At 40.4% G+C, this 27,739-nt stretch overlaps 1 protein-coding gene across 11 annotated transcripts in view; it reads left to right on the top strand.

Annotated features, from left to right (window-relative positions):
* Positions 1-26,754, top strand: part of meis2a (Meis homeobox 2a) — a 109,466-nt gene extending 82,712 nt beyond the window's left edge. For 2 of the 11 annotated variants that reach the window (XM_073040108.1, XM_073040111.1), the window contains 4 exons: positions 20,600-20,658; positions 22,679-22,789; positions 23,091-23,186; positions 25,392-25,531. In XM_073040108.1, coding sequence (XP_072896209.1) covers positions 20,600-20,658; positions 22,679-22,789; positions 23,091-23,149 — 229 coding nt within the window. In that variant the 3' untranslated portion in view covers positions 23,150-23,186; positions 25,392-25,531. Of the gene's footprint in view, positions 1-20,599; positions 20,740-22,678; positions 22,790-23,090; positions 23,187-25,391 lie in introns of all 11 variants that reach the window. The other 9 variants (XM_073040109.1, XM_073040112.1, XM_073040101.1 and 6 more) reach the window with 5 other exon arrangements.
* The last annotated feature ends 985 nt before the right edge of the window (positions 26,755-27,739 follow it).

The following is a 27,739-nucleotide window of genomic DNA, read 5'->3' as shown; positions in this document are numbered from 1 at the left end:
GATCTGGGAGAAATCTAGCCCGGCTGTTATTTTAATCCAGTGCTCTACCAATAGGTACAGGTTTAGCTCTGATCCGGATCCTTTGTTCAACATATGCATTTCATTTGCAACTTATCCTAAAATATATTTCACTGTCTTCATATAATAAAGTGAAATCTTAATCCAGTGAAATCCATAGTTGCACTTTTTAATTTGGTTGCTAAAGATCATTATTTGCAGATACGTTCTTATGTAAATAGTTTAGAAGCTAAGGCAAAATGAAATTGGTATTTTGTATTAAGTCTGAGTAGGGGTTGTTGAATGTAGAAATGATGTTGCACAATATTGATTAAATAATTATCACTTCACCCTTGTATAGAATTGCCCTGATGTTGTTCCACTGCAAATAATGTTAAACTCTGCTAATACACAATGCAGACTGCTCACTGCCTACTACTGTAATGACAGAGCAACAACTCTCTGTGGAGTCAATCAGTTCCGTAATTGAGATATTCTCCTGATTCACTGCTCTTATTCTAAATGACACTTGCAGGAGTAGTTGGAGGTCGGGCACTTCAGTTTATTGACCTGAACTAGTGATTTCAAAGATTTGTAAGGTAGGCCGAGCAGCCGACTATAAGATGGAAAAATAGATACTGTTTACTTTTATGTAATATAGAAAAGTTCACATTAATAACCTATTTTCTAGTTGCTTCTGTTGTGCACAATGTTTTTGTAAAACAATAATTATCTCCAGATTGCTCTGTATTTAATACAAGAATTGAGACTCATCCCTCTACATGGTCAGGATTTATTAAATCCATTACTATAATCTCTAATCCAATCAAGTAATCTAACACGGCTGCGTAAAAGTCAGTTATTGATTATGTTTAGAATTCATCATCACAGATGATTAATAGTAAAGCAACTTAACTGCATTAGATTTATCTACACAGAGAAGCGTTCACTGGGGCCTACCAAAAATCTTTTCACAGAAACATTTACTCTGCACTCTGTAAATTACAAGCCAGTTTAATGCTGCACCTAGAGTGAAAGCCGTGTGACGGTGACATATGCAAAGGGCGAGGAGCTGATGTCACCTCAGCAATATACATGTCAGGAGAGCATTTTTGGGTCTGGGTTAATGGAGCTAATCCCAGTAAGGAATCTTCCTTCTGATTTGTTCTATGGATCCTGAGAGAATTTTTGTTTTGTGACTGACAGACAGCCAAATATAAAGTTACCCCTCTAATCCCCATTCTTTAAGTCTTATAGCCTTAATAAATAAAAAAGGAAAAATGCTCTGACTGTGGATAAGGCTTTAGAGGTCAGCAGAAATATGAAGTACACTTCAGGCAAGATTTGCCATAGGGGAGGATGGAGCATTCTTTCTTCGTATGGAAATAGGTAGTATGTATGCAGTTTGGACGAGATGGTTGCCACAATAAGGCTCCTTTCATACAGGTGTGTTTATGCCCCAGGCGTGTTGGCCACAGTCCATTCAATGTACAGAAGTTAAATTGAACAATAACAACTGAATCTCGAAAGGTGAGCATCAGAAGAGATGCCTGAGAGCTGTCTCGGAGCCAACGAAAGCCTGTTGCAGTTGTCAGAGCTTGTTGATGTTGCAATGAACAATGCAGTTTTCCACCAGATTTCATGGTTCTGCCTAAGGAAAGAAAGTAAAATAGAACAGAAGAACAAAGTCGTAGTACATAAATCAGCAGCTGCTCTTTGCCAGATCAAAGGAATGACATTCTTGCTCCTGCTCTGCTTGTCCACTTCAGGTGGTTGATAGACAGCTAACAGCTGGCTTACTGCTGATGATAACTGGACTATATTATCTCTTGGAAGATCAATAATAAAATTTATTACAACTTTAATTGAAATAACAAAAGGAAATTTGGAAATAATAAATTATATGAATCTTTTTCTTGTATAACCAAATGTAGGAAGAGCTCGTTTTCTCCTCTCAAAACTTGGTTTGGTGCTAAGTGATTCTTGTTTTATTGAGCAATTGTGGAACCATTGTCACATTGAGTGTACCTGTGGAATGAACAAAGGTGTTGACGGTGAGGCTCAAATTATTTTATTTTTATTCAGTTGTGAAGTAACTCCCACGTTTTCAGTTAAGGTATTATTTAATTTGTTGTATTCCCTACAATTGTAATTACTCTGTCTCACACTTTCTATTCTATGGCAAGACTAAAAATACATACTTGCCCATGCAAAAGGTTACATTTAAAAGTTAATAAGCGATAGACGCCTAGTCTATTCTACAACTATTTTTATCAAACATATTTCATTTCAGCTCTAGGGAAAGGCTTACTAGATCAAGTTCCAAGTTGCATTAAATGCTGTATTTGAAGTTTTGAAGCACATTTATTTCCAAAAGTTCTAAATAATTACCACAAAAACCCTTGATAGCAGTTTAATTAACTTTACTGCAATACTCCTGTATGTGATTTTTTTCATTACATTATTTCAAGTACTTTTAGAGCACAAAATGTTTATTAAAACAAGGCTAGTCGATGCATTAGAACTGTAATTATATACCAATTAAAAGGCAACTAATCTGAAGAATTCTAAATATTGATAAATCTAAAAAGGTATAAATATTAACATATTTAATTAAAAGATCAATGAAATAATAGCCATCTAAAATTACTTTCTTTATGCAAGGTAAATTGTTCTGGTTAATTTATGATTAGTACTTCAGGGAGGCTGAAAATTACTTTATGAATGAACGAGACAAACATATGAAGATGACAGGAATATGCAGATAAGATAGAGTAGATAAAATTAAACATGCCTATTCATAACCTTTCATGCAAACCTAGCTCTACATTTGTACTTTTTCAATACCTTAGCAATGAAAATGATAACATTTCAAGTGCTAAACTTATCGAATTATTACAGGTGCAAGACTGAGTATTCTGGTGGTGGCATCCGCCGGTCTCGAGAGACCATGGATCTGCGCCTGGAGTTTCCAGGGCGCAGGCCTGGGCAGGGTTGTATGGGAGACCGGCAGTTGCCCAAGCTGCAGGCCTTCCCCTCTCCACGCCACCGATGTTGTCCAAGGGAAGGGCACTAGGACCCATGCAGCCTGGCACTGGTGACGTCGCAGAGCAATGTGTTGTTAAGTGCCTTGCTCAAGGACACAAACACGCTGCCTCAGCTGAGGCTCGAACCAGTGACCTTCAGGTTACTAGTCCGATGCCTTGCCCACTAGGCCACGCGCCAACACTGTTTGTTACCCTCATGAGTATTCTATGAGGGGAACAAACCATAAAACACTGGATAGCCCACCAATCCACACCTCCAGGTTCAGGAACAGTTATTGTTCCTCAACCATGAGGCTCTTGAACCAGAGGGGATCACTTCACTCACCTTCATTTGCTGTCATGTACCTCCTATCCTAAGTCCCTGCAAAAGGATTATATAACTAATAGCAAATGGAAACTAAAGTGTATTATGGGGAAGCAACTGCTCTATTTAGCTGAAGATTAAGGTTCACAAGGAAGATATTAAAGTCATCTTTCATTAGATTCAGTTGCGATGTGATCTTCATAGAACCCCAGAGGAAACCTAGACCAGATCTCAGCAGGTCTCAGCATATTAAATCTGATGTAAATGGGACAAGATTTCCAATGTAAGCAGCGGCCAACCCTGTTCAGCTGCTCCCATTAAACCCCAGAGAATGGTTAAAGGCACTTAGCAGAAGAAACATGTTCCTGCAACAAACACCATAAGAACTGCTTTCTAAAGTACTTTCAGATGAAGGTTATCAAAGGCTTCACTCAGGAACCTCAAGATCAATGGGCTTGGCTTCATCATAATTTTTCCCCAATATTTAACGTAAAGGGTAACATTATTGAACCAAATCCCTTTGTGCCTTTGTAATACAGCCTAAAACAGAAAACCAGGGTAACTCTTTGCATCCTTAACCCAAAGTTAAGTCTCGTTTTACTGGACTGTAGTCTGCTGAATTACAGTCAGTAGTAGCCCGGCTGAGGTTTGAAAGTGGCACCTTGCTGATAAAGTAGTCCAATACCTATCACCAGGAATTTTAAAAAGTAGAAAACAGTTGTAAGCACTCAGATCGACAGGCAACATGTGTGGAGATAGAAACAGAGTTAATGCTTGAGGTTGAGGACCCTTCATCTGGAAATGTCTCTGAGCATACTATTATTTTGCCTCAGATGCACAGTATATACAGCTGGATGTTCAAACAGGGACAGCTTAACAGTGTTCACCCTTAGTATTTGCATATTCAGTACCTTAGACTGAGGCTGCCTGTGTTGATGTTTTGGCATTGCGGGATATTGCTGGCATTGTGGGCTATCGCTGCCTTTGCATTTTGCTGTCTAGTCATGACCACACATGTTGGTGCAATTCATGTAGGGGATAGGTAGGACAATGTGATGGTGCCCTCACATTACATCAGGGGGTGCAGAATTGATGCCTGGTGAGACCATTCATTATGTACCATTAACTTGATACAGGCCCTGCCATGTTGGCCCACTATGAGCCTGACAAGGCATTTATGTTTTACAATATATAGAAAGTCTGGTGTTTCAGTAGGAAAAAAACTAATAGACACCAACCCAAACCCCATATACACCCGACCTGCATCATCAGAAGAGATCCTCAATGACTTGTTTGCTTGTCATGGAATGAATGGACGATTGTTAGATTTGAGAGAATTGTGAGGCATGAATGTTTTTGTGAAAGGTATATTATCTGTGTCTAATACTGTGGTGCAAAGGATTCCCTACCTTGGAATTAATGGGTGCTTTGATTGTGTCTTCACCTAGATTTCCTGCTTTAAATGCTGACATTGATCATACCTGACATAAGTGCTATTTAGTACACTCACTTCATTCTTACCCAATGCTGAGTTTTCTTGTGCATTCATATCAATCATACTTTAGGTAAATTTCCAGCCTCTTCAGAATCTCTGGTTATTAAATTCTTATCTAATATAAATATTCCACTTCCTCATACAGGATTAGTAATATGTGTGCATTTGCAACATGTTACCCAATGTAGTTTCATTTGTGCATTCATACTCCTCCCCAAGACTGATACTATCTGTGCAGGCACCTCAATATTTGTACACACAAGGCAATAAATTGGATTGCACCCCATCCAATTTCCATTTTACCCAGGGTAAATCTTGACGGTGATCATGTTCATGCAGAGGTATTTCAATGGCAAAGCTCACGTATGTTTGCCTCCCATCTCAATGCATCTGATGTTCCCTGGCAAGGGACATGCAGTGAGCGGCCTCACCCTTCATTCAGTGCTCACGTCGCCATGAATCGGAAGTCCACGTGACACGTCCTCTGCGATGCAGTCTCACTCAGGGCTGCAGCACGACAAACTCAGCTGTCCCTTTTCTTGATATTTATGCTGAAACCTGACTGGGCCATCTCAGAGCTCGTTGTGGATTCAAACAATCCCCGAAGTCCACAAAGATTGCTGACTCTGACATGGAGCTTTTTGTGGCTAGAATTACACACTGTTTCTGTGGGTGTCTCAGTGGTGTCAGTGCTGGTCCTCCCATTACGGGAGGTGCCATTGTGAGCATTGCTGGCCACTGAGGATGAGGGCTTTGGCGTAGGAAGCACAGACATGCTCAGATGTAAAATGTTTACTTCCACAATAACCAGCTTGTACTCCTTCTACTTCCCACCTTCTTATTCTGGTTTCTTCCCCTTTCCCTTCCAGTCCTGAATGAAACATCAACTACTCCCTTCCAGAGATGCTCTCCAACATGTTGGGTTCCTCCAGCACTTTGTGTGTGTGTGTGTGTAGCTTTTGTATTTTGCTCAGATCATCCACTGAGCATTATATTCGCTATTTGAGATGTTCTGAGGCTGACATCAGTAAGATCACAGGGACTATTCCATAGACCTTCATCTAGTGCAGGGGTTCCCAACCTGGGCTCCGTGGACCGCATGGTTAATGGTAGGGGTCCATGGAACAGAAGAGTTTGGGAACCTGTGTTCTAGTGGGAGGCAGACAAGCAAATTTGCAGGAAAGTTCCACAGAAACACAAAAGCCACATTGGAGTGCTGATGGAAAAAACGTAAGCTCTCCGAATTAGCAACAACTAAAGGAAAAAAGTGAGGGAAGAAACACGAGAGAACATGGCTACAAACTAGAGAGGGAATCTGAAAACATTACAATACAGTTTAATATATATAATAAGTAGGCAAAAGAAGGTTGTAAAATGTGAGATGGAGCTGAGCAGAGATTGAGAAGGAAATTAATTTATCAAAGGCAAAGGACATGACTAATGGACTAAATCAGGAGTTGCTGGGCTCCAGGATGGTCCTCTGCTTCTTTGGCTGCTCATTCCAGAATGCCTCCTGACTACAGCAGGTACCACTGCCCGCCTTGCCTTGCAGGGGAAACTGCCCAAGGCTGAGGTGCTGTTGCCTGTACAATGCGCAGTGGAGCTGATTGAAGATGGCAGCCAGCACTGGAGGAGGGATCCTCAGAGTCTGAGGGACACAGGGCAGCTGAACCAGGGAGAAGAGAAGGGAGCTCTGGGTGTGGTGAGGTGGGAGGTGCCCCTGTTCTGCATCTACAACCTCATCTCCCATCAATATGCAAGAGGCGCAGATGCAGATTACTGCCAGTTTTCATAAAGACGATCCCCAATGTGAGGCAAGTCACTCTCGTTCCTGTTGTAACCACTAATATCGTCCATCAAAATTAGACAGGAGTGTCCTGCTGATGCACAAACATCCCTCATATCTTGCTGCCTAGCTCCGTGCCATTGAACCCCTGAAAATGCACTCACCTCAGATCAGCTCCTCTCTTGCAGGTGGAGGCGATGCTGGAGTTGCCCCCACCCCCACCTTTGCACTGTAACCATAGCAACTGAGAACGATGCACATAACCTGTTGATCAGCGGGCTGGGCCAACCACAAACCAACTGTCATTGTTTCCTGAGCTGGCGGGCATCCTCCATCTTTCCAGAGGGGCAGAGAAAATTCTTCAAGGATGCTCTTGAGAACAGTGAAACCTTCTCATCCTCGCCTGTTACTTTTCAAAACAGAGAGTGTGTTGAGTAAGGCACTGAGCAATTTGTCACGACGATGTAAGCAGACCCAAAGACAAAAAGCAGACAAAGTGGTCACCATCTGTGTCAAGCCATCCGGGCGTTCTGTCGTGCTCCAGCTGCCCATCCTGACAGAGCTTGCAGGTCCTGCACAGGATTCTTCCTGAAACCAGCACCCCCCCCCCCCACCCCCCCATCTCCCACTGCATCCAGTGTGGAAATGAGCAACCTTGGCCTCAAGGACTAGAATATAAAGCAAGGATGAGGCTTTATTGGTCAGAACTCACTTGGAGAATTGAAAGCTGTTTTGTGCCCCTTATCTGAGAAAGGACGTGCTGGATTTGGAGAGGTTCACAAGAATGATACTGGGAATGAAAGGGTTAATGTATGAGGAACTTTTGATGTGGGCTCTTGCCGGAGTTTTGAAGAATTGTGGTGGGAGTGGGGTCTCGTTGAGTCATCAAATATTGAAAGGCCTAGATAGAATGTACTTGGAGAGGATGTTTCCGATAGTGATAGAATCCAGGACCGGGAACATAGCCTCAGAATACAATTTAAAACAGAGAAGAGGAGGAATTTCCTCAGTGAGAGGGTGGAAACGTGTGGAATTCATTGCCATAGATGGCTGTGGAGGCTAAGTCACTGGGTATACTTAAAGTGGAGGTTGATAACTTCTTGATTAGTAAGGGCATCAAAGGCTATGGAGAGAAGGAAGGAGAATGAGATTGAGAGGGATAATAAATCAGCCATGATTGAATGGCGGAGCAGACTCGATGGACTGAATGGCCTAATTCTGCTCCTAGGTGTTATGGTATAATTTTATTGGTATTTTTCAAATATAGTTTAGAACATTGTGTTTGCATTATAAAATAATAAATTGATCTTTAATGAACACTATTATCTTCTATAACAATCATGTATTTCACTGGAGTTTTGTAATATCCTTATGGCAGGAATACTGGTAATTTGTTAAAGCATTGAGTCTGGCCGATTTCCTTTCATTCTGTTTATATTTATCTTTTCTATTTGGGTGTGATCCTATAATATAATGTGATTTTAGTGAGTGGGTTCTTAGAGCTTGCCATAATGTAAAGGCAGAGTTAATTCTGCAGCACAAATTATTGTTCTCTGATGACATTCTAGTTCTTTAAATATTTTTCTGCAAATTCAGTTGACTTTTAATCTGATGACATTTATTTTGATAGTAAATATTCAAAGTACCCACAATGATCTAAAGAATTTGCCTGTGTACACTTGGTTCACCCTCCATATCATGTGCAGAATTGACAAGAACATTGCTCATTCCCAGCTTTGCACAAAACACGAGAGCTTGTACCTGAATGAATCAAGAACAAGTTAGGACCTGATCAAAATACGCTCGTCATCTCGATTTTTTGCTTGATATATATCATGAGAAAAAGATAAAAAGAATTTGCATTTATATGGCACCTCATCTCATCTCTCGGGATACATGATGGATTACTGTGGGGTGCCTTCACTGTCGCTGCATTGACAAATACAGGAGAAATTGTCAGTAGTGTTTGGGCTGCTGACAGGTTTTCATTCTGGCATCCTGCACTTAAGAACTTGTGGTGCAATTTCTCACATTTCCTTTGCGTGTGACAGCACACTTAAAGTTGGAGTGAGCTTCACGTACAACTTCTGTTGAGAAAATGCAAGCTCAAGATCGCTAATAGTCTGACTTTAATTCTACGTGCCCGCTACATGAAACAAAACCTTTGGGGTTCAATCAATGTATCTTTCTTCTAAAGGTACACTTGGATATTATTACCTTTAGTGCTGTGACAACCCTCCCATTATATTTACTAAAGGAAATGAATAATGGTAATAATGTGGAGACATTATTCCTAGGGTTGGTCTTTAGAACCAAGAGTGAGCATAATTGAGTTCATGTGTCATTATCACATGAACCTGCTGAAGACTGGTCTCGAATTGTTCCTATCATTTTATTCGTGGTTTTGCCTACTGGTAGTTGCCTTTGGTACTCAGTCATGTGAACTATACAATTAGTCCTTTGAAAAAAAATCACAGTACAAACTGAGTCATGGGCACTTTGCAGTAATGATTTGAGTCGTGGCAGAACAACCCTCACATAAGGTACTGGTCTCTGGAGATGTTGCTAGCATTATGCTAACCTATGTCAACAAGTTCATGGCCACATAAAATGATAAAATAAACAGCACCACCAAAATCAAATTATCTTTGGCAGCCTTCACGAGCCAGTTTTATTTTTGCCCGTGTTTTAAGTTTCAAAACTCTTTGGCTTAGAAGTGACTCATGGGACTCCTGCTCTGTGGGTGGACATTCCTCTTTGAGACTTGGCATCAAGTGTTCGAGCAAATTAGATTGCAGTTTGTTTAAATGTACATCTGGCATTCTGTGAAAACACTCTATTGGTGCTGCCCTATTATTAGTGTCAAAACTGAATGTATCCCGGCAACTAACAGGAGCACAGAACATCCTAACTTTGGACCAAGAAATATGATACACCCTTAATACTGAGCAGTCCATCAAAAAAGTTGCTGTGAATGAATAGGAGCACTCAGCAAGGCGCCTGTTTGGTGCAAGGTTGCTGCTTAACCACAGCAGAAAGGGAGATCAAAACAGCGAAGCTGTACCTTGTCAGTCTCTTGGCAGAGAATACTGCAGCTTGCATCCTTTTATTTGGTTTAACTGCCCACCTTGTTTCCCAAGGAGGCAATTGTTATGGTCTGAGTTGTTTCATTGTGATTGGTTCATTGCATGATTCTGAGACCCCTGCCCAGTCATTGAACAACACCTGTTAAGGAGTAGTAAACAGTCCATAAGACCAGAAGACATAGGAGCAGAATTAGGCCATTCAGCCCATCAAGTCTGCTCCACCATTCCATCATGGCTGATCCCAGATCCCACTCAACTCCATACACCTGCCTCCTTGCCATCTCCTATGATGCCCTGACCAATCAGGGAAGATCAACTTCCACCTTAAACATACCCATGGACTTGGCCTCCACTGCAGACTGTGGCAGAGCATTCCTCAGGCTCATGGTGAAGGCCAAGTCCGTTGGAATGCAGTAGGTCCAATGAATGTGTTGTTGGGGAGCCTATCACTTCAAAATTCATAATGCAAAAGACCAAGGTACCACATGTAATTAAGCAGGCCTCACATACTGAAACAGTTCTTCTTCCTGTGGATGTTCTGAGGACTGACTGCCTTGGTTATGCTCACCTATACTGGACAGGGATTGGAATAAATAGCAGTATTATTCTCTTCTGCTGCTTGAGTTTCTCCAATCTGTTACCCATCACTTAGTCCCAATCCCACAATCTCTTTATTGCCAATTCCCTGATTCCATAGAATTCATAATTGCCAGCTTCAAAATCCTCCAAACCCCCAAATATCTCTCATGAACACCTTGAATTGTTGACTGCCTTTAACTCTGTTACCTCCAAAGCCCCATCCTTTACCAGGCGTTGATCCCTAGCCAGCTGAACTCTCACTCATCCCACCCCACCTCCACCAACGATCTGGTGGAACTCGAATGCAACAAACCAGCTGCATTCCATAAGCAGCCCAGTTGTGCCATGTGCTCTAAATGTCCATCCCACAACACCCCTCACACTGATTTGGACGTTGGATGCCACTGGTGTGCGTGGTGGGGTGACAACTGAGTTGGCTGCTTCTGCAGTGTTGTACAAGCATAGAGCATGTTGTTCATAGTGCACAATTACTTCCTGGCCAGTGCTAGAGAGGGATGTGAAGAAATGTATTAATCACACAGTAGATTTACCTCATTGAGTTGGAGGAAAGCATTGTTCATCCTCAGGTTTCAGTCTCTGGTGGATAACAGAAAAACAACACCATCAGATGAATGTCTAATCCATACTACTGTAGAATTACAGGGATGAGCTTGATACGGGTTTACTCCCAGGCACAATTAATACTAAGTATGATTGTCTCAAAGAGCACAGTTTTAAAGTAACAGTCCCCCAACTCTTACCCAAATGCAGTATTGGGTATAAATCCTACTAGGATATGCTTTAGGAAGTAACAGGCTGGAGTGAATGGACATCTCCTAAACCATACTATATATGGTATTTGAGTTCCAAAAAGTAAGAACCGTTAGCTTGTCAGAGATGCTACATAAAAAGATCTTCCCTTAAGAAGGGTGGTTAAAGTTTTATGTAAGGAAGATAGAATTTACAAGAGAAATCATTCACTTCGCAAAGAATTAGAGTAATGTTTTCTTCAGTTTGCTACATAATGTCAAAATGAGTGTTATAAAGAGAGTTTATTCCTATTATGTTAATAAGTATGAATTTAAATGTTATGCACAAACTACCATTCATTTTCTGACATAAAGAAAAGGACAAGAGGAGGCTATTTGGTGCTTCAACCCTTACACAATCTTTTCCTGTCCTCTCCCCTTATCTGTGGATTCCTTTAAAATCCGGGAACTTAGGGATCTCACTTTTAAACGCAGTAACGGAGCCTTCAGAGTCCTCTCAGCTCGCACTGCCCTCTGAGTGAAGACATTTATTCTCATTTCAGCCATCTTTTGTGTGAGACTGTGAATCCTGATTCTAGAACCATATGCACACTTAAAAGAGGTCACATCCCATTCTTCTAATTTCGAGAGAATAGAAGATCAGCCCACTGTCTCTTCCTCACATGACAGACCTGCCATGTCAGGAATCAATGTAATCAATTTAGTGAAACTTTGCTGCATTTAGTCTGAAGTAAAGCAAGCTATCTTTTTATTACAAGGGGAGACCAAAAGTGTACTAAATACACCAGATGTGGTCTCTCCAAGATTTTATATAATTGTAGTAAGACACCTTTGCTTTTGTACTCAGATGTAATGTGACGGTTTGGCATATTGTTTTTTTTGCTCATAGTAAACAGGGAAAATAGAACCCATATTTTAGATTTCCTGATATGATTGTGCTACCTTATCAAACTGACTGAGGGCAACCACGTGAGTTGCTTGGCCATGGGAGAAAGAAGCTAAATGGTGCAGGGCAAAATAATGCCTTCAGGAGGGAAGCATTTTTTGAGGTTTTCCCATTCAATAATCTACAAGGTGCCAATAAAGATTTATATAACTGTGAACAGCCATATAAGGTTTCTGCAGAGGAGTTTAAGAGGTAGGACTAGGGAATGTCCTCAAGGCTGCTGTGCCATTTGGTAAGACCTATAATCCAATATCCTGCCAGACTTCTATAACCCTTCATTCTACCATAATACAAAAATGTGTCTGTGGCTTTACAAACTTCAATCAAATCACCCCCTAACTTGATGTTTCTTGTAACAAGCTAAGCCTCAACTCTTTGAGCCAGTTTTGCTAAATAGGATATTTAGTTCAATGGTCAGTGTATCTAAATTACAAGAAAATTGCAAGGAGAGTTTGTGGTTATAGGTTATTGAGTTATTGGATGATAAATACAGCAGATTTCAAGCACTCACTCCCAGGTATCTGTGAAATAATTTACATGGGTAATGGGAAGGCTGCTTGATATTTCTGAGTCATGGTGTTTCTAACCCTCCCAAGAAAAAACAAGAAGAAGCAAGTTTACAGGTGCCGATATCTCTGGTAGCTAGTTAAATCTGTAACCTTGCTATGTTATTTTAGTCTCAAATTCCTGGGGGGTGCGCGTCTCGCCCAACTTCTCGTGGTACCAGAACACATCCTACACAGTCAGGAAAGCTCACCAATGCCTGTGCTTTCTGAGGAGACTGAAAAGAGCTGGGCTATGCACATCTATACTCACATCATTCTAGAGATGCACATTATTACAAGCTGCATCACTGCTTGGTACGGAAACTGCACTGCGGCAGACAGGAAGGCTCTACAACAGATAGTCAAAACTGCCCAATACGTCACCAGCACCAGCCAACCTGCCATCAAAGACATATAAGAAAGGGCAAGTAACCTCCTGAAGGATCTCACCCATCCTGCTCATGGACTGTTTGTCCCACTCCCATCAGGGAGGAGGCTACGTAGCATCCACGCCAGGATCACCAGACCCAAAGACAGTTACTTTCCCCAAACAGTAAGGCTGATCAACACCTCCACCCACTATCCCACCATTACTTCACCATTTCCTCTCAGTAACCTAATGCACAGTCACTTCTGTGCCTTACATTGCTTTATGGACATTCAGTCAATATATGTATATAAGCTATTTTATATCTTTATATCTATTGTGTTTTCTTCTTCTTATTGTGTTCTTTATCTTTTCGTGCTGCATGGGACCTGGAGTAACAATTACTTTGTTCCCCTTTACGCTTGTGTGAAGGAAATGGCATTAAACAATCTTTAATCTTGGTTTGAACTGCAGTCGGTAGAAATTTCAACAAAGGTCAATAATTCTTGCACCATTCGCTTTAAACATTTCGATTGTAGTATAGCAAAAAAAAAATCAGATTGCATTCTAACCTGCACTTGGAAGTGAATTAAAATTTTGCTTACCAATGCAGTGAACTGTTCAAAATATCAGTGCTTGTCAGTGTAAAGTGTTCATTCTGTGACAGAGCTTAATTTGCAAAGCATTTGTAGGCTGGGTTCCAGTTATCAGCTGCAAGATTTTACAAACCGGTTAAACAACTCGTTTTGGAAGAAGGTTTGTTCAAGGAGAAGTGACTATCTAATTTGGGCTGTGTTCCAGATAAATAAAGTTAGGCATCAAGTTTTCTCATGGCAAAATTGCTAAGAATAAGAGCAAGCTGCCAGGTGTGGTGTTGAGTGAGTAAAGTAGAAAATAGGATGGTATGAGTAAAGGAGATTTAAGTTCAATCAAAGTTGGGCACAGATGTAGAGGAATGCTGTCCCTACATACAGAGGCATCATGCAGATTAGGGTGTTCTTTTTTAATGGTAATGGCAGAGGAACTACTAGTGTTGTCCAGATCATTTGGTGAATACATTAAACATGAGGAAATGGAAACTTTTCAAGATTAGGTACTTGGAAGTTGGTGTTACAAATTTTTGTCTGGCATTTCAAATTGCTCCTTCTGCATTTGTACCACAGTGGAAGCATTTTTAAAATCTCTGCATGTTAAATGAACCTCTGTTGGTACTAATGTAAACATTCTGATGAGTATCCAAAGATATGACCTCTGTGTGACCCCTTAACCTTGCCTGTAATTATTTGTTTGAAGACAGTATGAAGTTCCCATGCTGAGAGGGACTATAATGGTTTGCAGCTCTGTGTGCAATTGTGTACGAAGGGAGCAAGAGAGACTTTATAATAAGGAGACTACCAGATGTAAATAATAAAAATGGTTGGGGGTAAAAAGAAAAACCTAGTAATTTAGTCCAGCCCATTACTTGGAGTACGCCAGGGAGAAATGAATGGGGGAAGGGTAAGAGGAGGGTGCATTACTCAGTGATGTGATATAAGAGCGCATGAATCTCTCCTCATCTGGAGTTTTTTTTTGTGTGTGTCATGTGCACACACCATTAGTGGCTCTTGGGAGGAGAGAAAACAGTCTTATCTGCCTGGTCTGATAATCTCAATTGGCCGTATTCTGATTGATAAAAGGGAGTATAGCTACAGAGCTTTGAATCAACTCCCAAAGGAACACAGCACATTAGCCTGCCACTGAGTTTAGTACAGAGAAGGTTACAATGCTCAAAATGAGCAAGTGTGGACACCAAAAGTTCTGAAGTTTAATTTACACTATACTTACAACCCTTTGAATACTGGGAGCACCTCTCCTGTCCTGATAAAGAAGTGAACCACAGTTTCTCAACATTACAGCACAAAGCACAATTTAAATAAAACTAAAGTTTTTCAAATGTAAGAATCCGATTGAATTTTACAGCAGAGGTCTATGTTTCAGATTGTCACATGTGGATGTGCTTTACTTTTCCAGTTGATTCAAATCAAAGTGTCAGCCATGATCTATGTTAATTAATGTACCAACAATTTGCATTTATATGTAGTTTCAATTCACTTCAAAAGCACAATATCAAACAAATTTTGTAACAAACAGCTTGAGGAAAATCTAGGGCAGGTGACCAGAAGTTTTTGTCCAGACAGGTAGGTTTCAAGGAAGGTCTTAAAAGATGAAAAGGTTTTGAGAAGACTTTGAAAACATTCAAAAACTTTGGCACTGAAGACATGGCGACCACTGTTAGAGCAATTAAGTTTGGGAGGCTAAAACTGAGGGACACAAATATCAGAACCAGTTTTCTTGTCATTGACGTGTTGTGAAGTTTGTTGTGTTGTGGCAGCAGAACATAAAAATTACTATAGGTTACAATAAGATATTTAAAAACAAATAAATAGTACAAAACGAGCAAAATAGTGAGGCAGTATTCATGGGTTCATGGACCATCCAGAAATCTGATGGCAGAGGGGAAGCAGCTGTTCCTAAAATTGAGTTTGCATCTTCAGGCTCCTGTACTTTCTCCTTGATGGTAGTAATGAGAAGAGGGTATGTCCTGGTTGGTGTGAGTCCTTAAAGATGGACGCAGTATTCTTGAAACACCATCTTTTTAAGATGTCTTCAATGGTGGGGAGGCTAGTGCCCATATCTACAACCCTCTGCAGCTTATTTTAGTCCCATGCATTGGAGACTCCATACTAGGTTTATAATGTGACCATTTATAATGCTCTCCATGGCACAGCCGTAGAAGTTTTCCAGGGTCTTTGAGTTTTCATCCCATGGACTGAAACGTTTGGAGGAGATTACAGACCATGGAAAGATTTTGAAGAATTTGAGAGCAATCTATAAATTCACCAATAACACAACCATTGTTCGCAGAATCTCAAATGGTGACAAGGGGGAATACAAGAGTAAGATAGATCAGCTGGTTGAGTGGTGTCACAAAAACAGTTTTACACTCAACATCAGTAAGACCAAGGAATTGATTGTGGGCTTCAGGAAGGGGAAGTCAGGAGAACATACAGCAGCCCTCTGTGAGGAGTTAGCTTTGGAAAGGGTGAGCAGCTCAAGTTCCTGTGTGTTAACATCTCAGATCCTGGGCCTAACATATTGATGTAACTATGAAGAAGGCACATCAGTGGCTGTATTTCCTTAAGAGTTTGAGGAGATTTTGTGTGTCACCAGAGACTCCAGCCAATTTCTGTAGATGTAGCGTGCGACTATTCTGACTTGTTGCATCACCATTTGGTATGGAGATGCCAGTGCACAGGTTCAGAAAAAGCTAGAGATGTTTGTAAGCTTAGCCAGCTCCATCATGGGCACTGGCCTCCCCACCATCAAGGACGGCTTCAAGATGCATTGCCTCAAAAAGATGGCTTCCAACATGGTCACCATCCAGGATGTGCCGACTTCTCATTCCACCATCAGTGAGGAGGTATAGGAACCTGAGCATTTTCCGAACAGCTTCTTTCCCTCTGCCATCAGATTTATGAACATTACCTCATTATTTTGTTCTCTTTTTGCTCTGTTTAATTTTTATATATATTCTCATTGTAATTTAAGGTTTTTAATGTATTATACTGTATTGCTGACGCAAAACAACAATTACCACAATATATGTCAGTGGTATTAAATCTGATTCTAATTCTAATTCTAATTCTGAAGATGAGAATTTTCAAACAAGGTATTGCATAGTCAGGATCCAGTGCACAAGCAGAGACAGTGAGCAAACAGACATATGTAGCAGAATGTTGGATTAGCTCCATTTTGGAGGATAGAACAAGGTACACCTAAAAGGAATGTGTAGTTCAAGTATAGTAGTAACAAAGAGTCTGAATGAGGGACACAGCAGATGAGCTTAGGCCAATTAGAAATCAGTAGTCTTGCAAAGGGCAAAGTTGCAGTCCAAAATTCATCTTGGGGTCAAAAATTCCATCGTGGTTGCTAAGGAGATTGTTGAAGGTAGTAACTATGGTAGAGTGCTTCTGACAGGAATCAAAGCCTTGGTAATTCCTAAAAGTGAGGTGGGGTAGGTTTCTGCTGATATCAGACAAGCACTCTGATAAGTCAGTCATCAGAGAGGCAGTGCTGAGGTGGAGTTGGTTGTCATCAGTGAATGCATAAAAATGGACACAGTGCTTTCAGATGATGTCAGCAGAGACAATAAGAAATAGTGAGAGAACGAATGTAAGTACCGGAAATGCAGAGGTAAAGAACCCTTTATAGGTGTCCTTTTGTTGCAAATAGGAATGGAATTGGGTGAGCTTTACCCTGCCCCGTTGAACAGTAGTGGAGGAAAGTAGCATGGTCAGTCATGCCAAAGGTCAAGAGAAAAGCAAATGGGTAGCTTATCTTTGTCAAAGACACAAAGGATATCATTAATGACTGTGCTACTTGAATATTAGACTAGAGTGCAAATATACTATTCGGAATATCAGTTTAGACTCAGTTTACAAGGAGGGTGGGTGGTAGCCTTCCCTTGATAACAGGTTTGCTCAGCCTGGACAGGTAGCATTATCTATAACGATATAATGTGTGCTGAATAAATCAAAGGGCTGTGATAATGCTATGGTATCAGATGTTGCACCAGCACTATTTGGTGTCACTGAATATTAATGGAACAGGTTTAATCCCCCTATTTCTTTCGGCCATACTCCCAGAACTAATGTCAACAGTGGCCAAGGAGAAGACTGTTCTCTCTTCCCTTTCGGACACGTTGCTTAGATTTAATTGCAAAGGAGAAAACGGGGAGGACGGTCCAGGGAAAGGAGTGCTATAGACAGATATAAATCTTAGAACAACAAAGGAAGATAACTGCCAGCATTTATTATCAAGAGTTATTTACAATTTTATTTGCATAAAATCATACCAGCACAAGTGGTGCAAGCAAGTTCGATTTCAACGTTTAACCAAAGCTTGTATAGGCACATGGATGGTAGGGGTATGGAGAGCTATGGGCCCAGTGCAGGTTGATGTGAGTGGGCAGTTTAAATGGTTTCCACATGGACTAGACGGGCCAAAGGGCCTGTTTCTGTGCTGTATTTCTCTATGACTCTATATGTTACTGAAATATTGCAGTTGAGGAGGCAAACAAGAGCAACTTGGCTGTGGACAACTATATAATAGTCCCATTTCCCTCTCTTTCCCTGTACTCTGCAGTTCTTCCTTCTTAAAGACTGTAATTCTTCTTTGAAAATCACCATTGAATCTTATACCCCAGTAAAATTGTTCATCTGTAAAGAGCTGGACCCATCTAAATCCTCTTCTCCCACACCCCTACATCCCAACCACCCCTATCCCCTTCTGCCCAAGGACACTGAGAAGAAAACTGAGCGCACAATTAATCTTTAATCTTTAATTAATCTTAGTCTCTGCCTGTCATGTGTCACAGTTTGCAATTTTTGAAGCAACTTCGCCGACAGTCAAGAATTCAGGCCGTCAGTGCTGCCCTGTGACTGGCCAAAGTTTAACGGATTGGTCTTGTTCTCCAGTTTGTCTTCCCACATGGATGAAAAAGCCCTGCTTTTGTAAAATACTCCATCTACTGGCCTCAGTGAGAATAAACAGCTGATTCAACCTCAGGAAAGGCAGCCTTTGGACTTTGGAACTTTTGGATGGAAGTCCAACAACTAACAATGATTCAGATCCAACCAAAAAAAACCCAAAAAGCTAATGCCTCATCTAAAAGTTTTTATTTGAATATTACAGTTGTAGAGTTTCTAATAAAACTTGTAAGTGAAATCTGCAGTGGGTGTATGTTTTGACCTATCTGTTTCTTTGCACGAGACCTCCATTTAGACATGCATTCAAGATCCATTGACTCAAGTCAGAAATACATCTGCAGATATCTGCACACAAACCTAATATTACTTTGTTTCATCCTGTGTTTCAATAATGACAAGTGCAAACATGGGGGTAAACTGAATTCTGTCTGGATCTGGTAATCGTAACTGAATTGTTCTCATTCTGCAAAGGGTCACTTTGTGCATTCTGACTGTGGAACAGATGTTTGTTTACTGATGATTTGATTTAATGATATCTGCACTGCTTGTTAAAAGGACCCTCACCATTTCCCTGAAGAACATCTCTTTCTTCAGTTGCTTAGCTAGTTTTAATGCCTGAAGCAGCTTTTCAACTAGAGCTTAGGCAAGATAAGTAATTGTGTTGGGTGACATTTTTTGACAACAAGATAAAATGCAAATCTTTAGAGGATTCTTCCCTTCAATAACCAGTATATAGATAGAAAATATTTTATAATGTGCTTGCTAAAATATTAGCAAGATTATTGCAGATCCGTTAGAAGGTCCATTCTGAAAGAAGAGTGCTTACTTTAGAATAATAATAAGGTGTTTGGCAATGACTATCTCACATCAGAAATCTGTCATAGAATTGTACAGTTCTTTTTTCTGAGCCCCTGGTTCATTCCTGTTTTCTCCTCCCCATCCCCCAATTTCACAGCCATGAGACATTTGTTACATGCCATTCGCATGAGTTGTACTTCTTGCTCTAAGTTGGACATAAAAGTCAGTGGAGTAGAGTAGTTTGGCTCCATTTCAAATGCAAACATTTGGCTCCTGCATAGAGATCGCTAACATTTTAGATAGCAAGAAATGTAAAGGCTTTTTTTTCCAGGGGTGGGGGTTGTTGAGAGGGGATCAAGAGGTGTGGCTGCTAAATTGAAGCCAGACCTGCGATGATTAATTTCAAGTGGCTCTTGCAAAGTAATTTTTATCCGGCTTTTTGGGAAGAGCAGGAAAGTGGCAATTTTCAGGCAACAGTGATGGACCATCAAACTGTATTGGTCAAGCCAGAAGCAAAATGCAAACCGGTCACCATTTTCCCTGAATTGCAGCATTTTGACGGCACGCAGAAATTGTCGAACTTTTTTATATGTAAGAATCTATAACAATATGTTCTCCAGAAAAGTATTACTTTTTAAGCTCTTAATGGACTGGGGCTCCACCTCCATTTTAGGTCCTTTTCCGTCTCTTTATTACCCAGAACCACAAAATGTGTAAGTGCATATGTATCTTTCATCACAAAATCAAAAGTGTATGTTTCGACCTGTGGAACGAAGTTGCCTGTCTACCTTCACTCACATTTTTTAGTGCCTCCATTGCTGGTGGGCATTGACTTTTTTTTGTGCCCTGGGTGTAGAAATCTCAGTTGAAAAGGTCACTGTTGCCAGTCGCTAACCTCTAAATGACCCCTTGACTTTACAGTCTAAAACTGCAGGGGCTGCGAAGGAGCAGGAGCCTTTCTGTACCGGCACTTATTTGCTGCTGTGGTGATAAAACTTCAGACAGCCTAATTGATGGGCTTGCTGACATAACAATACCTTGTGAAAGCAGAGAGTGGCAAAGCCTGGTCTTCATTTATGGACAGCTGGAAGGGGTGTTACAACTTCTTTCAGAAGAAAGCAAGCTAGCTGAAGCAATGAACTTTTACCATGTTTGTGCCTCTTGTGCAGACTGACATTTCATCTTAAACATTAAATATATTAAAATGGTCGACCGTAAGAAGACTTTGCAATCAACAGATGCCATAGTGAGCAGCTGATTTTACTGTGCCTTTAATAAATTAAAATGAGAAAAAAATCAACTGTGTTTTCAAATTGAGGTGTAAAATCTACCCTTTTCCTGTTTGTCTTAGGTTCATTAATGCCAGGAGAAGAATAGTACAACCCATGATCGACCAGTCAAATCGAGCAGGCAAGTCTCAAGTAGTTACTGTATTCAAGTCCCGCAGGCACAAATCTTCATCAAGTTATTCATCAGGAGTTCCTTCACCTGGTAAATAAACCCAGCGGCCAGGCATTCTGGGAGAGCTAACAACCCAGAATTCCAGTGCAGGGAGAAACCTCACTAACTGATACCAACTGGAATTTCCACCCTCACTTTCCCAAAGCTGCTTTGATTTCTTGTTAATGATGGTAATTGGACAAATATACTTGCACCACAAATAGCTTGCTGAGTGGGTGCTGTTGCTGCAAAATCACTGGTTGTCTCTCTCAGCCACTGATGCCTTTCCTTACTGCTCACAACTCCTGGGAGAATGCACTGTTATTATGTCATTGCTGCTGTTGATTTTACTGTTAATTATAGCTATGTATCCTTTAAAATGATTGTGGTTAAAATAAACCAAAACACAATACTCTGGTTAATAATTCTAAAATAAAATACAAGCCTGAGTATCAAATAGCGTTCCCTTTCATACACTTTTGTCACATATGACGAGGGGAAGAAAATATAGTCCCTCATTAACCAGTATAAATTATTTTCTTTATTTTTTTTAAATCTTTCTGATAATTTCAGTCCAATCACTTGTTTTAATTTGGCTCATATACAAAATTAAGTCGGTAAGCATGTTGTGCAGACCATGGAGTTGTGTGCTTCTGCATTGCCGGAAGCTTTATTGAAGTCTTTTATTGTCACTCACACTGCTTTGATTTGATGTTGATTTACACCCGCTGCTTTACTTCAATATGTAAAGTGCTTCTTATTTCTGTGAATTGTGTACGTTTTCTCAAACGTGCTTCTTGGGGATCAGAATTGTTATTGTGCTGTGAACAGAATTAGATGGGCAGGAGCGAAAGTCTAGATTTCTTTGACAGCCAGAAAGAAATTCGGTTTATTTGTCAGGGGAGTAAGAGTTAACCTCAAAGCTGTATGACAAAACTCAGTAAATTCAAGATAGTGTGGAGAAAGTTTTCCTCTCTCACTCTGGAAGGCACTGACTCTAACTGGGATTTGGATCCACAGGTGCCTTCTGAGTACCTTGCCCAAGTTTCTTCATGCGTGAGAGGCATCGCAGTCAAACCCAATGCTATCATTACCCAAAATCAACACACACATACACTCAAGAACAGATTATTGGAAAGAAGCTAGGACGGGTAGGCTTGGATGCTTTTTTTTCCCAATTTTTCCTTCCTGCTCCCAAACCCGGGAAAATTATTTTTAATGTTCCTTCCTTGGCTGAGGTGAGGGAACTCACCAGAAGCTACAGTTTTGAGTGTAAAAAGAAGAATTGAACAGCTGTAGGTGCAGGGGTAGGGAGCTGCCTTAGGCATAATGGGCTGAGTGGCCTTTCATTTTGCTGTGAAATTCACTGATCCTATCAATCTGTGCAATAAATGTCAAACCCATACTACAGCATATTTAATAAGTTAAAGATTTAAGGAACTGTCTGTTTAATTTATTTTTAATCATCATAAATTGCGTACTATTCATAACACTATTCTTAGTTTTATGTAATTTGATGGTATTGATTGAATAAATCCACTAAATGTTAGTCTGGATGTCTTCATACTTAGAGTGCAATTAAAGAAGGTGTAGACAATAGTCACAGTTAATTATCAAGGGACAATCAGGGCACAATGCCCAACTAAGTAATCTTTAATTTAAGAAGCATTGACAGCACAAGCAGAGGAAAAATCTTACCCTTGGACAAAATAAGTTTCCAGATCTTCTCGGCATTGAGGAGAGGAGCTACCATTGTTTATACCTTTGCAATATAAAGTTGCACCTTTGATAAGCTTCTAGTTGCTAAGAATGTTCAAATCTGGGGCGATGCTGGGTTGTGGGGTGATGGTTGATGGCTTAATTTATTTCTTTAATTCCATTCATTTTGTTTTTGTGCGACGACTTATTGTGTTTGCTGTTTCAGGAGTAACTGCTGATTGTTTGGTATGTCTTTTCTTTCTCCTCTGTGTCTACGTTTGACTACAATCAGGTTTTCTTCTTGATCCTTCAGTAAGCCAAGGAGCAGCATACAGTCCAGAGGGCCAGCCAATGGGAAGTTTTGTATTGGATGGTCAGCAACATATGGGAATTCGGCCTGCTGGTAAGCCAAATGCAGTTGGCCCACATTTTAAATGTAGCATCATCACTTGATCCCTCCCTCTCATCCACGTCACCTGTCATGCCCTACCATCACAAGGTTTTTCTCCTTGCCTGCTGCCTGCCTTGCCTGTCTTCTTTGCACCCAAGGGGAAACAAATCTTGTAGACCAGAGATTTGTGAGGAATTTGTCCACCCCACGGATTCTAAAATACAAAAAAAAATTTAAAAGGGGTCTTTTTCACTATCTACTAGTCGACCTTGCTGATTTTCTGGCATCTTCTTGGATTTTATCTCCCTTCTAGGACCTATGAGTGGAATGGGCATGAATATGGGCATGGATGGGCAATGGCACTACATGTAACCTTCATCTAGTTAACCAATCGCAAAGCACGGGGGAAGTAAGTACAACTGGGCTGTTTATTCTGTCTATTACTGTAGTGCATTTTTAAAAAAAATTCCCACCCACCCATTCCTCCATTTTTTTTTGCCTTGCCCGAATTTGCATGCTGTTCCAATGAAGGACCAGTTGTAATTATTTATCTCATGGCATTTGACACCATCCCACAAACTGCAAAAGGTCAGATAACTAATTTACAGTATGTAGTGCAAATTAGGTCTGAAGTCATTTGGATTAATTATGAAGCCTAGAGATTCAAACTCAAGCAGTGAATGAGCAATTGGGACATTTAAGGGAAAAGAAACAACTTAAGGGCACCCAATTGACTTAAGAGAAATTAACCAGGCTTCATGAAACGATATGAGCAAGAAGCGAGACTGTCCTTTGAGTGACATAAATCTGTCAGGAAACGATTGATTCACAAATTATCTTATGTAAAGATGAAATGTTGCAGTGTGCAATCTACAGTCTGGATGTAAGGCAATGGAAATACAGTGTCTTCCTCATTGGGGTTTCTCCCCCCACCCCGTGTAGGCATATCCATCACGTCTTGTGGGAGATTTAAACAAAAGAGACAGGAAAAAGTAAAGAGAACCAGTGGCAGATATTAAGAGATGACTGAAAGTGAAGGAATGGATTTGCCAGCAAAGCTGATTGGCTGCAGTCTAAGTAATCCATCAGTTGGAGTGTGTCCAATGTCTGTGATGTTTGAGGAATTCAGATACAGCAAACACCAATACATCACATCGTTGAGGCATCAGAACATGAGGTTTTATTTACTGAAACTCTTTGTGAACATTGAGTCGAATGCTTACATCTAAAATAGGAGCAGGCTATTTCATTATTAAATTGCCTTCAGTCCTCTTGTTTCTAAAGTTGCACATTCTGTTGTCAGCAAATGATCTTTCCTGCAGTCACCTGTCTGGATTGTTTTAGAGTGCTCATAGTTTTGTGTAAGATCTTTGAGTGGGTTACCATAATGTACCAGTGATGGAGTCAATTTCCTTCTCTCCTTCCTTCTCTCATGCAGTCAACAAGAAATGTAAAAAGCAATGTTCCCTAAAACAGTCATTGAGACAACATTTTCTCAGCTTGGATAATTCTTAATATAGGCCATATAATTTCTGGTCTGTTTAATTACATAACATATTTTATGCTTCATAACCAATTACATTAATGGCTTAATACAAACAATGTTATCCTCCCTTTATTTGATTATGCAGCCAGACAATATGGTATATTTGGTACTTAATTATCATCATCCAGTGAGCATGCTGCTGTGCTAGAATAAACAGAATTGAGTTGGACATATTACACAGTGCAGACTGTGTTATTGTCTCAGTATGGTTGTACCAGTGTGGTTACTACTCCTCTGCAGAATTACTTAACACAATGACAATGTCCTTAGATACCAGTTTATGGTATCAAAAAAATCTGTGCGCAATTCTGTTGGTAAGTTCTAGGCGATGAAGAGAGCTAAAATTGTAACCTATGATTTAGACATTGATCGCCAATTATTTTATCTTAAAATTAATTCTAGCAAAATGGGTGGGCTCTGATCAGATTGACATTTACCGACAGGTCCTTCTCACTATGCCCACATCCCACACTCTGAGAGCTACAGGTACAACCCCCTCACCCCCCCCCCCCCCCAATCCCCCAGCTTCCTTCTGTGCTTCAAGGAGTCCAAACAAAATGCACGACTCAACATTTAAAAAAACCTCAAAAAATACACTAGGAAACCATTTCACCAATTTTCCTGAAAAGACTTTTTAAAAAGTCGGATACACAGAGGGATAAAAGAGAGGGATATCAAGTGCAAGAGATCTTCTGCACTCTGATCACATGTTATGTTTCTTTTAATAATCTCTGGTTTTACTTAATTTTCTTTTTTTTCTGTCATTCCCTGTATTCTTTCTGCCTGAAACTTGATCCTTCTTTTTCATGAACCTGTGACCCATAAGTAAGATTGAACACATGGTGATTAAATTAATCATTTTGACTTGTCTAGTGTGATTTATTATTAGAAAATTCATGTGATTATGTAATACATCAATATGTAATATATCAATATAACTGCAATCCAATATGCATAGAGATGTATGTCTCCTGACCACATACAAGTAACTACTATAAAGACATAAGGATAAGTTTTGTAGTTTTTTAAATGTTAACATATTGCATTTGTGTATTTTTGTCTCTTCAGGTTTACAAGGCATGCCAGGGGACTATGTATCTCAGGGCGGTCCTATGGGTATGAGTATGGCACAGCCAAGTTACACTCCTCCCCAGATGACCCCGCACCCTGCCCAGTTAAGACATGGACCCCCAATGCATTCCTATCTCTCAAGTCACCCACATCACCCGGCCATGATGATGCATGGAGGACCCCCGCCTCACCCTGGAATGCCAATGTCAGCACAGAGCCCCACAATGTTAAATCCTGTAGACCCCAGTGTGGGGGGGCAGGTTATGGACATCCACGCCCAATAGTATAAGGGAAAGAAAAGAGAACCACAAATGTAAGACTAACTTTTGAACAGATGTTGACACTTAATGGAATTCCAGACGAGCTGTGATTTTGTTTTCTCTCAACGTCAACAGAGGACCAATGACAAACCAAGGCCAATGTGACGTCAAAGGCCTTCTTCACCTGAACTTATCTCCAATGTAAAGTTCCTCTGGAAAAGACTGAAAGATTTATTACTACTGTAGCATAAATATAGGAACTAAGTTAACTTGTACATTTCTGTTGATCACTCTATTTCTGTTGCTTCCAATAGTTTTTAGAAAGAAAGTTATCCTTTTTCCACACTATGTGTGTTGTTCCCAAAATGGTTGTCCTCGTACAGCAAATGGAGTCGTGTTTCTGACCAGGTTGCCCAAGTCCAGCCAAGCTGCCATAGAGGAAGAAGCTTAAGTGAAGATCTGTAGACTTCCTTGGATGTGGTACTAGGCGAAAAGTTTTATGAATGCACTCATATACCTGATTTTACTGGATTGAATAGGACCTGCACAATCCAAGTGAAAGGCCTGTGTCCGATCATGTCCTGGACTGACTCTTCTTCATAGAGCTTCTTGAAGGAACACTGAAGATGAAGTAGCAGCTTCCTCCTATGGCTGTGGGTCACAGCATTGAGAAAATTTTGTCACACAAACTATTCAGAATGCTCTTGGGTAGAATTTTCTTAATGAAATATCCTTTAGCTGGTCTTGAACCAAAAGAAAGACCTTTTTAAATGAACTCAAACTGCTTGGAACAAGCAATGGCTACAAAAAAAATACTGTAACATACTTGGTACAGAGAGTTCAGTATATTAATTGTTACATGTTAGATATCTATGTGTTTACCTCAATGAGAAATGACGAATGTTTTGCTAGTATCAAATCTGCTGTGGAATTGGTATTGTATGTCAATGAATTCCTTACTGTTATCAGCACGTGTCACTAGAAGAAAATGCTGTTTCCCTTGCGAGCTTTGTCAGATTACATAAATACTTGTATGAGGACTGTGACGTATGTTTAAAAGGTGTTCAGTCACAAATGCAGTAATAAATATTTCATTTTTAGATTTTTTTTTCTGTTTGATAACACACCTGGAATGACTTCAGCTTTCTTGAGACTTTCCAATGGACTCCACAGGAAGTGTCTGCAGCTACAAGACTTTTTCTGTTTTATTTTCATTATTGTTGGGTTAGTTCAGTCCTGTATGGCTCACATTGTTTGCTGCTGAAAACGAGCAGTTGATGTGAAGCTTTATGTTTCATCCTAGAAGCTGGTCATATTTGGAAGATGAGTTTGCCACTTGTTCAGAAATGGCCACTATTTCATTCAAAAGCAGGAAGAATTTGTTTTCTTTCGGGGAAACAGGAACTGGGACACCTAGGTTCACTTGAAAGAAATCTGTGGAGTATTTAAGAGGGTTTATATAATATATATACACAGGGTATCTTCTGTACAAAAAAACCTTAAGTGTTATACAGCGTTTTGTACACAACATTCATCAACAGGCTGAGATTCCCAGTAAATTTGCCAAAATCTTGGTCACAGGTATGGGGTTTAATAAAGTTCAGAAAATGTTACCAGCTGACCTATCCAGCTTTCCAGAATCTTCTGCCTCTGCGTGTTGAGATGATTTCATCCATTACAAATCCCAGAATTTGACTTCACTGGTAAACGTCACGGAAGCTCATTTTAAAGGGGTCAGTCGCACGCCTTCCCCCATCTAACTCGCTCCACCCCCCCCCCCCCCCACTTCTCAGTGGTAGGATGCAAAATATCAGTTAATTTCAAACCGAATATTCAACCCCCCCCCCCCCGTCCGTAAAGAACAAACAGACCGAATTATTCCTGAACTTTTGCAGTCAGTATGGAGGCGGGTGGGGGGGGGGGGGAACAATGGTATTTATGGAAATATGGAAAATCAGACTGGCCAGCATTTGACGTGAGTTATATTGTATCTAAAACCCTGGAGGTTTCTCCTTTTTGTTTACAGAGCTTCTTAATAAAAGTCTATTTAAAAAAAATCAGAGCCTGGGTTGATACCATGAAAAC

This window comes from Hemitrygon akajei, chromosome 3 (assembly GCF_048418815.1).
Source record: "Hemitrygon akajei chromosome 3, sHemAka1.3, whole genome shotgun sequence".
In the NCBI taxonomy this organism is placed as follows: Eukaryota; Metazoa; Chordata; class Chondrichthyes; order Myliobatiformes; family Dasyatidae; genus Hemitrygon; species Hemitrygon akajei.
This window is presented reverse-complemented; position numbering and strand designations above follow the sequence as displayed.